Source organism: Globicephala melas, chromosome 5 (assembly GCF_963455315.2).
Source record: "Globicephala melas chromosome 5, mGloMel1.2, whole genome shotgun sequence".
NCBI lineage: Eukaryota > Metazoa > Chordata > Mammalia > Artiodactyla > Delphinidae > Globicephala > Globicephala melas.
This window is the reverse complement of record NC_083318.1, coordinates 126,837,781-126,849,798: the sequence shown is the minus strand read 5'-3', so window position 1 is coordinate 126,849,798 and position 12,018 is coordinate 126,837,781. Positions and strand designations below refer to the sequence as shown.

Genomic DNA, 12,018 nt, shown 5'->3' with positions numbered 1-12,018 from the left:
GCAGAATAATATTCAGTTTTATGTGCATACTACAATTTGTTTATTCATACTTTGATGACGTTTGACTCATTTCAAATCATGAATGTGCTATGTGAATGACTAAAGTTTAGGAAACACTTAGGTAATGGAAAAACACTGATCTAGGGTTAGACACCTAAGTTTCTATTTGTACCTCAGCTGGCTGTTATCCATCTGTGACCTTTAAAAGGATTGTTCTTCGAGTTTCAGTGTCTTCATCTGCAAAGCGAGGTTGGCGGTATGAATTTTTGATGGCTTTGAAATGCTTTCTCCAAATATTAATGTTTTATTATTCCCCTGCTCAAAATCCTCTTGCTTTCTGAATAAAGACTGACCTCAGTTTGGCACTCCAGACCTTTAAGCAATATTAGCGCTGGTCTAATTTTTAAGCTTTATAGCATATCCACGGTCTCTGTGCTGCAGCTGACACAGGCCACTTACTATGACAAAAACACATCTAGTTTTCTTCTTCCTACTCCTAACTTACATACCATCTTATGTCTCTGTTGTGTGGAACTTCATCTTATTCCTGTGTGCAAGAAAGGTATTGCTCACAATTTAAATATTTCTCTCTTAGTGAAATAAAAAAATAGTATTGTTGGATAAGAATGGAGGTAAAAGAGAAAGTATGAAACAGTGCTTTTCTCTCTCATGTTTGTATAGCTTGTGGTACAGTATCTTAGCAAAGTAGATAAATGCTTTTAGATTGACTAAAATGCAAGATTTTTCTTATATATGAGCCCAAGGAATCTTTTTTTGTTTAAATGTGGAATTTTAACCAGTTTCTTCAAATGAAGTTAAGTGACAGAGGAAAGAGATAGTGTGTATGAGTAGCCACAGTTCCCAAATTAATGTTTAATTTATACATTATTTAGTTTTGTATAAGTTTCTTTGTCATTGTGTCACTTTTGTTGTGACTGAGCAGTTAATATTTAAACCATTCAAGACTGAAGTAAAAGTAAACTTTTTTTCTCTCAGTATTTGAAATTTGTAGAGGATATGAAATTGTCAGCACGGATGAGGTGTTTTGGTTTGGTTTGGTTTGGTTCGGTTCTTCGGTTTTTGCCATTAGCTTGGAGAGACTTCAGTATACCTGAATTATTTCGAGTTAGTTTGAGGATCATTCTAGTTGTTTTAGCAGATTTAGCTTATTTTGAGCATTGTATGAGTGAAGTGTGAGTTATTGGATATGTAGTCAAGGTCTTTTGAGTGATCTTAAACCAGTAATATTTTTTATCCTTAAGATACAAATTTGTCAATTTTCACATGAACAAAAAGAAACATTTTTGGATTCTTCTTGATCGAATGTGAAAACTTCCAAATCAAGTCAAAATACAAATGTGATTGTCTTAAGACTGTTGTTATTGATGATATCTTAAATTGGTTCTCTTTTTTACCTCCCCATTAGGGAGAGGAGTCAAATGAGTCTGCAGAATCTAGCAGTAATTGGGAAAAACAGGAAAGTATTGTGTTGAAATTGCAAAAGGAATTTCCCAATTTTGATAAAGAGGTGAGTAGTCATGTGCAGAAATTTAATCAGTATGTACTAAATGTTTGTATTACAAAATAGTCTTTTGAGATCAACCATGTGAAAAGCTTAGGGTGAGTTTTGCACTGTTCTGATTAAATATTCTTATTTATCAATATTATAAAATATCTTTGTACTGCTAGTTTACATTATTTATTTACCTTATTTGCTAACTATAGTATCAGCATTATAATGGTAACATCATGTAATCATAACAGACATAACTGTAGTAACAACTGTCATCTCATATAAAATGCAGATCCTCTACAAAGCCATCTATAATCCCAAGTCACTTGTTTTAGCTTTCTTCATATTCTCATCCTTTAAATTTTTCATGAAGAATTTTAAAGTGTAATACTGTATTTCAGTGTCTTAATAAGCTTTGGTGTATTTGATAGATAGTAAAAATACTTTCAGGGTCAGTAAAGACCCATGCCAAGCATGCCAGTGCTAAAAATCCTTGTGTTTAATCACCTTATTGTACTTGAAAACACATTATTTGTTTAACATTGGGAATACATTTACACTTGTATTGATTTATTCAGTATATGTACAGGTAGTACATCTGCTAAATTCTGATGAGCTGAATGCAGAGTCTTGTTGCTGTACTGGTTCTTTGCATGTGTTCAAATTACATGTTTTGAAGTTGGCAGTTTATAAAAGCCTAGCTGCATGTTGCAGTTTAATTGAGCAAACATGTTTTCATACTCTAGTGTTCAGAGCACTTCATAGCAAGAGTAGAAATGCAAAAACTATCAAGCTTCCCTCCCTTTGAAGCAATTTACGAAAGTGAAATTAAATATACAGAAAGCATTTGTAAAGCAACATAAAAACAAGTGTGAAATAATCAGATATGAATTCTATTAAGTTTTCAGGTGATTTACGTATTTTTAAAAGAGCATAGAAGTTTTCAACAAGTTGTTAATTTTAGATTTTTAATAAAAAGATCAATGACTTATTTCTAGGAATTAAGGGAAGTACTCAAGGAACATGAATGGATGTACACAGAGGCTTTAGAATCTTTAAAAGTGTTTGCGGAAGACCAAGGTAATTATCTGTTCTATGTCATTACAGAAAATTCATATTTCCCAATATATTATATCTTAGTATATAAGAAAATAGTAAACCTATTAGCTAATAACCAGAGAATGGGATTGCACAAGATGTTAGAAACCAGTTCCCAGATGTTTTGGCCTGTTCTTTACTGCAGTGTAGAATGAAACAATAAACATTTTTTTCTATTTGGCTAACTTTTTTTTGATAGTTAAGTCTACTTATAAACTACCATGTTTTATTGAGTACAAAAGAAACATTTTTTTTTTTTTACATTTTAACAGCTCTTAGGAAAGATCTTACAATTGCTGGTGTCTTATAATCACTATAACGTAGATGTCCTAGCCTGCACTTACATGAATAGCAAAAGCACCAGTATCAGAAACTTATAAGGTGGTTATCACTGGCATGGAAGAAAGTCCCTGATCCCATAGTGGAACATTTTTAACGTTAGGAACCAAAGGGTAGAGAAGTAGCGGGGAGGAGTTGAATCACACATGTTTAGCAACATCCTTAAGAAGGCCAGCTTTTTAAAAGGCCAACACAATGGCTTTAGGTTTTTTGTTGTTTTTGTCTGTTTTTAATGAATTATTTTAGGAAATGCTACACAACAAATGCTCTCGATGGCACAGAGAATGATATTGTGTGGAGAAAAGAAAACCACCAATATCACCAATTCTGAGTCTGAAAAAAGAAGGGAAAGATTATGAATGTGAAGAAATGTGAAGAATATTCAATTTATTTTGCTTACTTTTTAATATGTGTACAAGAATGAATGTATGGTAATATGCAAGTCTAAAAACTTTTGGACTGAGTAAAACATAAACATTCTAAATAACAAAATACTGTGTTATAGAGTAACTGTTCGTATTTCTTACTAGTACATAAAATAAGTGTACCTTCGATCACAGGCATCTTAGAAATCCATGGAATATGGTAGTGTAATCAGTGATAAAGTAGTGGTGCTTTTTAATAACATATTTAAATGATTTTTGGTAATGATGAACCTAGAAGTGGGGATGGGTGATGGAAAAATTAGTCATATTGTGGATAGTTTTAGTTTAGGATGAGCATTATTTTTGCTACACCCATCAGTTTTGGCCTGGGGGTGTGGCTGCTAAATAACATCTGGGACATCTTATGTATATGCAGCTGCCATTTATATTCTCAGGATCTTTGATAGAAAATGAGGATTTATATTTAATTCGTTTAAGAAAGTTGTCACCTATTTTTGAAACTATTTCAATTCATTGTATAACTTCAGATTCTACTTCAGTATTTCTCTTTAAAGTGTATCAAGATTTAACAATAAATTATAGTTGAATTCTGTATTAAAAGAAGCATGAATACTTGTATAAATCATTTTCTTACTTGAAGTTTTATTTAATTTTATCTTTAATATAGTTATTTAATTTATATTAATTTATATTTAATTTATATCTTTCTAATGTAGTTATTTTTGTCTTTGTACACAGATATGCAATATGCTTCACCAAGTGAATTTCCAAATGGAAAAGAAGTTTCTTCAAGGAGTCAAAATTATCCTAAAAACGCAGCTAAAACAAAACTGAAACAGAAATGTTCCATGAAACCACAAAATGGTTTTAACAAGAAACGTAAAAAAACTGTATTTAATCCTAAAAGAGTTATTGAAGACTCTGAATATGATTCAGGTTCTGATGTCGGTAGTTCATTAGACGAGGACTATAGTAGTGGTGAAGAAGTGATGGAGGATGGCTATAAAGGTAAAATTCTTCACTTCCTTCAAGATGCTTCAATTGGTGAACTTACTTTGATTCCTCAGTGTTCTCAGAAAAAGGCTCAGAAGATAACAGAACTCCGGCCCTTTAATAGTTGGGAAGCTCTGGTAAGGCTACATTCTTTTGTTTTCCCCTGTGTGTGTGTATTTAATTCACAGTACCGTTTATAGTCAAGGCATCTTCAGCCCAGGGACGCATAGATGGGTGGCCTTATCCTGTGTAGAGTCAAACATTACTTTCATTCTAAGCCAATAGTATTTCAAATAGTGTCATATGACCTAATTTTGAATGAATTAAGGGGTGATTTTCCTGAAAAACCCCAAGCTGATTGGCTGGGCATACTGTCACTCATTCTTTTGCATAGAAACTTGGTTCATTTCACTGCAGAAGAAGAAATTAGAGCTTACATTTAGGAAGGAGTTGTTTGCTAGCCTGTTCTGATCTGTTTCTACTGAGACACAATGCAGAAAGCAAGAATGTGGCGGAAGTTTTACTACAACTACTTGAAGAGCAATAGCAACGTCCAGGGGAGCTCCATGATTTAAAATGCCAGCCTAAGTGTTTTATGCTTCACCACAAAGAAGCAATTGTTTATTTTATTTTTCTTTTAAAAGTGACAGCTCAATCTCTAACATGTTTTTCTTGGTTAAACAATACGGCCATTTTATGGAGTGTAGCAGGCTGCAGCGTTTTTAATTGGAAAGATAGAAAAGTGTGGAAGCCTAGAATTCAAGCGTTAGGTGAAGGGAAGGCATAAGCACTGGTAAGTACACTTTGCATGATCATTTTCTGGAATTTCATTTCCTGTAAACAAGTTTTATCTAAAATACCTGTATTTTGAGTTTCATAAATGTCAACAGTCAGCAAATCTTATTCATACGGAGAAATGTAAGAACTCTGTCTTTTAAAGTTTGCTTCATATTGTGAAAATGGGGGCTTTTATAGCATGGATTCTAAACAGGCCCTCCTGTGAAAGCAGTATGTGATTTTTTACAGCTTTAGAATGTGAAGTCACATCAATAGTGACTCTTGATGTTTTATGAATTTTTAGGAAGTTTTATTCCCTAACTTAGGGAGTAAAGTTGCTTTGTGATTAATCTTATACTTGGGACAAATCTATGTGAATCTAAGTTCCCTTGATGAGTATCTTGAAGTGGCAGGGTGGGAAGGTCCCTGAACAATGGTTGTAAATAGCATTTTCTAAAAAATTAAAATATTTGAAAAATATAGAAACAACATTACTAGTATTTCGTGGCTTTAAAAATAAATAAAGATATTCGTTTTGCCTAAAGCCTTTGCTTTTCCAGAGAACATCTGTCAAAGCAGGCCGTTTCAAAACTTGTTCGGCTTTGCCTAAGTGATTTATTTGTTAAAGTATTTGCTGAAGGGTGTTCTTGTTCTTCTTGTCTTCATTTTCTTCTTTCTTTTAATCTTTAATGGTCTCCTCTGTCATTACAGAGTTGGGTTGCTCGGGCTTGTTGGGATTCTAATTGACTTAATAAGGAATGCCCTTATCTGCACCAGTGTGTTTAGTCACTGTGACTACTTGCCCACGTATCTTATAGTAAAAAGTGAATTATACCAGAGTTATATGTGCCAGATGCTTTTAAAAATATTCAGTAACTTAACATGTAGAAAGCATATTTCCCCTACTAATTAATTGGCATAGTTTAAATTAGTCTTGACATGAATTTGGAGATTATGCATTATCTGCTGAAACCTCCTATAGCATCTTGCCCTCTTTCTGAAAGTTGAATACAGAGACTGTTTTTGCTAGCCATTCATCTAAATGTTGATTATTTTATGTAACAGTTAAAAAATAAACTTGCCACTTGAGTTTAGTGAATACAGGGCTTAGCTATTCTGAAAAAGTTAGTAAACACAAGTTCCTGGAAATGAACAGTTTAGCAAGTCAGTGTATATGAGTTTTGAGTTTTAATTTGTTTAGAACTTTCAGCTTTTGCTTTCATTTACTTTAGAATTTTGAATATGACTGATTTAAAGATCAATTTAATGTCTTAAAGTCATCAAAGGAAAGGTCAATATTATGTACATTTTGGTAAAAAAAAATTATATAACTCCTTCCCTATTAATCAGAGAGGCTTGCTAATGTACCTGTAAACTACTTCAAAAATAAATGAAAAAGCATTTACTTTTGTTTTCATAGCTACTGTTTTTAGAAATTCTTAAGAGAATTAATTGAAATTTTAATTTTGTTCCTCAGTCATACTTCAATGAAAATTACAAGGCATTATATATTAAGAACAAAGTGCAAATGTCTAGTAAACTCTTAACATTATTGTTGAATCTTATTAGTTTAGTCTTCAGGATTGGGGAATTTGGCAGAACTTTAAAACTCATTAATATTTCATTACAATGCATACTGAGCCAACAAATCAAAGTAAACACATATTTTAATTATGATTTTTTGCTAAAACGGAAGTCTCCATAACATTGATAGGTTAAATGTAATCATTGGTATTTCATTGTGTTATTTTATTATAAAATTAATTTGAATGTGAAAATTATTTTAGCAGTGCCTTTTAAAACAGAAGTTGAAACGTTGTGCATTATGATTATGACTTTATTGTCAAAGAATTACACTTTTAAAAAATTTAAATGCTCAGATATTCTAGTCACCCTTATTTACATGAGGAAAATTTGGTTATTTAATGAAATAAGTTCTTTATGTTAAGGGTATTTGTGTTTGCAGCTTTATACCCTTTTTAAAAATCAAAATCTAAATAGTGTTTGTCAGATTTTCTTCATAATTTTTCCATTTCTCTTATTTTTCTGCTTAATAGCAGTAAAGTATGTGCTTATGGTAAGAAATCACATCATTAAATCATGTAGACTTTGGAAACAAAGCCAGCCAAAATGTCATTAGTTTAAAAATGTGTACTGTTAATGTGCTAAAATTGGGGTTTTTGTTGCCAAATTTCACACATTTGATGGCATCAGTTCGCCAACCACTTACTGAATTTTTATCTAGCTTTGTGCAAAATAGGGTGGAGATGCTATTACGTCTATTATAATCTTATTATGTTGCATCTTTGTACTTTAATCAGAATCGTAGTATACTGATCAAATCAAGATTCATGAATAGCTCATTCATAAATAGCTCAATCTAAAAATTTTTCATATATGCATTTAGTTCCTTAACATTTAGATCAGCATAAATGCAGTTTTCTTTGATTGTTAACCGGCAACCCGGGTTTACCTCATGTGGAAACATTACTCGTCATTGTGCTGCTCCCGTCCACTAGTGACTTAGAGCACAGGTTTTCTTTTTTGCTTTATTGTAAAATGGCTGTCTAAATTTGTGACTCGAAGAATTGTAATGCATACTACTTCCTGATAGGGTGGCTTCAGTAAAGTGTGTGATTACTGTATTCAGGCTTTGTTTTCATTTTTGTTAAGTTTGATAAATATTTATTTTAAAATTATAAATGCATTTTGAGTACTTTGTAGGCTGCTCCCAGGTATTTATAGTATTTAAGACTCCTGTCCTCAATAATGTTACTTCTTAGGTGGGGAATTAAATCTGCTTTTAAACGATTTCCCCCTTCCTATAGAAATGCAAAATTATTTGTACTGTAAGAGTGACACATGGTGGCAAGAGATAGGTACTTCAGTCGGTGAGTGATTTAAAAAGATAAAGACCTTAAAGTAATAACGACTTTTTAATCAAAGAGATAGTTATCAGGGCCATGTTGACGTTCTTTTTTCATGTAATTATCCAGTTAAGTAGCAATTACTTTTTTTCTCTTTTTTTCCCTCTGAGAAAATAGCTTTATCATTTTTTTGAAGAACGATTTGTTTTCTTTGTCTAAAATTGAAACACTACATGCGAGAACAAAGAAGAAAATCAAGTTTAGCCAAAATTCTACCAAAGATACTTCCCACTTTAGACTTTATTGACCATCCATCTGTTTATGAATATGTTTGTATATTTCATATTATGTAATTAGGATCGTATTTGCTGTGCTCATCAACAACTTTAGATTTACTAGTGGATCCCGCATTTACAGAGTACTTTGTATTTCTTAGGTCTTGTTTTAGTGAAGCTAAGTAACTTACAGGATTGTTAAATGCTTTTTGTCTTCAGCAAGCAGTAACATAACAGTAGAGTGTTCTTACACCTTTCCTTAGGGGCAGACACCCATTTTCCCTGCCCCCCACACACCTAATAAAAGTGTTTTGGAATTAAATGTTGGGCTTCTTTTAATGTTTTTATTTTTTTATTATTTATGCGTGTATTTAGATCAAGATAAAAAATTCTACAGGCTTGTTCTCCCTGAAAATCCATATCCATCCCCTTCTCCAGCCTATTTCCTGTACTACAGATAACTGCTTCTACATCTTCTGTCTGATTCTTATCACTTCCATATCTAGGAATATAAAGATAATGCTTTTTTAAAATTTTTCAGTTGCAGGCCTTATCTTTTGACATGACATAGACATTATAGCATTGTGGTAGGATTAGCTCTCTTCTCGCTCTCTGTCTCACCTCACATGCCCATTTCCCATTCCCCAGTCCTATCAGTATGTTAATAATGCGGTAATTTTGAAAATCATTTTTTAGTATCTACATTGTTAAACTATGCAAATGCCTTTTATAGCTGAGCCATGTAATATACTACATGATTACTTTTTTTCCTTGCTCAGCATTTTGTTTTCCCTACTTACTAGTTGTCTTGGTTTTTCTGTTTTCTTAGTTTTGTATATACTTACTACTTCGGCTCTAAATTCTTCCCTAATTGTCTAAATTTCCCCTCAGTTTTTAGACACTTCAGATATTTTGTCAGTTTTATCTTCTTGGAAAAGTCTCTTCTGGAGTCTTATGACCTACGGTAGGGGAACAGCTGTGATATTGGAATTTCATTTCCCCAACATCCTGAGGAATGTTGTTTTTCTCTCTGTTGGTTCTCTTGTTTCGGAATTCCATTCATGCCTCTTTATTTATTCCCTTGGTTTTGTAAAAACCATACTTGAGGGTGAGTAAATAATATAGTGGAGCTAGATGGCCTGGTTTTGAATCCCAATTCTGACATTTTCTAGCAACTTACACGACCTTAAGCAAGTTCTTTCTCTGTTCCTGTATTTCTTCTTCTCTAAGTGGGGTGTAATTATGATACTGACCTCTGGAGAAGGCTAAGGATTAAATAAAGTTAAGTGCCCGTTCAATTGTCTGTCTCTTAAAAAATGTTAGCTGCAGATATCCACAATATTTTGTGTTGGAAGTTTTGTATATATTATTAGTGAAATGTTAAGAAACGATTATAGTTTTCTACTCTCCCCCAATATCAGTTCTAGTCATATTGAGTCAAACTTTTTTGGATCAAATCATTTTTCTCTCTCTCTCTTTTTTTTTTTTTTTTAATTTTTTTTTTCTCTCTCTCTTTTTTTTAACCCCCTCTGTGCTTTTAAACAGATTTATGACTGGTCACATTACCCACAATATATTAAGACTACATTTTTCAGCCTCCCTTTGGTAATTTGACAAATTCCTGTCCAGTGAGATATAAGCAGAAGTATACCACGATTTTGGGAAAGCGTCCTTAAAGGATCTCTTCTTCCTGTTGGTTGAGATGTCAGTGGGATGAGGACTCACATGTTGAGGATATTGAAGCAACAAAGTAGAAGAATTCTTTTTTTTTTTTTTTTGCGGTACGCAGGCCTCTCACTGCTGTGGCCTCTCCCATTGCAGAGCACAGGCTCCAGACGCGCAGGCTCAGCGGCCATGGCTCACAGGCCCAGCCGCTCCGCGGCATGTGGGATCTTCCCAGACCGGGGCACGAACCCGTGTCCCCTGCATCAGCAGGCGGACTCTCAACCACTGCGCCACCAGGGAAGCCCCCTAAAGTACTAGATAGATCTAAATTCTAATCCAGCAGCAATAATTTGGGTCATCTCTAATGTTGGTTGGTTTGTATGGAAAGAGAGGGTAAAGAGAGTTGGAAGCCTCACGGAGTTAAGTTGAAACTTTGACTTTAGAAATAACCAAAATGTCAAGTTCATTAAAAGTCTCAATCAAACTGTTGCAGCATCATGAAGTAAGAGTAAGAGTTGCTTTTTGCACACCCCTTCATTGCCCCTACAAAAATATCAAACATAAAAATTAGAATACTAAATGAACCCTCATGTACTCATCACCAGGTTCAGTTATCAGCTTATGTCTGATCTTGTTTCATCTATCCTCTCTGTTCCCCCCTCCCCATCTCCCTTTCCCTCTCTCTCTCCCTCTCTCCCCCCTCCCTCCCTCCCCCTCCCCCCTCCCTCCCTCCCCCTCCCCCCTTCCTGTAATATCTTTGGTGAAGAAACTGGATCATTTGTTCTATAGCTTCCCAGTCAGGGCTTTTCTGGTTATATTTTCTGTGGAATAAGGATTAGAATTAAATGCTCCCATCAGTACTATTACATGGTCGGTGGTATGTTCTTTCATCAGGAAACGGTGATGTCTGGTTGTTTCTTTTTTTTTTTAATGTATGTTTCTCTCTTCTCTAGGTTCTGACATACTGAATTGATCTTCCTTGAGTCAAAACAGTTCTTTCTGATTTCTGGACTTCCTAGATCCTAGATTATATTACTCTCCTTTTGAAAAGTACCCATGAAATTTTGTTTTTTCCCTTATAATACCAGTTAAGACTTAAAATTGTATGTTGCATGTCTTTCCCAATGACTATAAACCACACGAGGACAAGGGACTATGTCTGTATACCAGGTACTTTTTCACCAGCCAGGGTAGTACTTAACTACAAAAGAAAAGAAAAGAAACCAACAAAACAATGGCAGTTGGTTACAGAAAAAAGGGTTTTTGTTTTTTAACCTTTTATTTTATATAGGAGTATAGCCGATTAACAATGTTGTGATAGTTTCATGTGCACAGCAAAGTGACTGAGCCATACGTTTACATGCATCCATTCTCCCCCAAATTCTGCTCCCATCCAGGCTTCCACATAACATTGAGCAGAGTTCCCTGTGCTATACAGTAGGTCCTTGTTCGTTATCCATTTTAAATATAGTAGTGTGTACATATCAATCCCACCCTTCCCCCTCTGTTTTTTAACTTTTAAGGGTTTTTTTGTTTTGTTTTGGGAAGTACTAGTTTTAGTGAAAAGAGAAAAGCATAGACTTTGGAATCTTTTATCCTGCTTTGTGACCTTGGAAATTGAATCTTTATTCATCCAGAACTGGTGGACTGATCTTGCAGTTGTGAGAACTGCATGAGTTAGTGAATAAAAGACACCTAGTAGTTTCTGGCACATACAAAGCACACAATATATTGTTCCTTCTTTTTTTTTTCTGGTTATTCTCGTTGGTTCTCTCACACACAGCATATCACAAACACACTACCCCACAATAGGCATGAGATTGGTTTTTTGGCCTATAATTTTGGGGTTCCATTTAAAAATAAAAATATTTTAATTAAAAGTTCTACTAAAACCTCATTAAAATCTTCAAGGCACTGATTCTTACATATCTTGTTCTTTATGTTTACATCTTTTTCCCTGGAAAGTACAGAGTGGGAGATTACATTGTGATTATGAATGTTGTCCTTGTGAAAATATAAAGTAGTGTACAAATAACTTTTTATTTCATGATGCCATTTTGTGGCATGCTAAGTTTTTGGTTTGTTTTGTTTTTTATTCCTGCAGT

General features: G+C 33.8%; 1 protein-coding gene across 7 annotated transcripts in view; it reads left to right on the top strand.

The window, feature by feature from the left end:
* Positions 1-12,018, top strand: part of SMARCAD1 (SNF2 related chromatin remodeling ATPase with DExD box 1) — a 70,810-nt gene that overhangs the window by 36,870 nt on the left and 21,922 nt on the right. For 6 of the 7 annotated variants that reach the window (XR_011377491.1, XM_070045610.1, XM_030865657.2 and 3 more), the window contains 3 exons: positions 1,427-1,528; positions 2,512-2,593; positions 4,075-4,466. Coding sequence is in view for 5 of the 7 variants with exons in the window: in XM_070045610.1 (XP_069901711.1) it covers positions 1,427-1,528; positions 2,512-2,593; positions 4,075-4,466 (576 nt within the window). In the remaining 2 variants the exon portion in view is untranslated. Of the gene's footprint in view, positions 1-1,426; positions 1,529-2,511; positions 2,594-4,074; positions 4,467-4,845; positions 5,123-12,018 lie in introns of those variants that run through there. The other variant, XM_030865661.3, reaches the window with a different exon arrangement.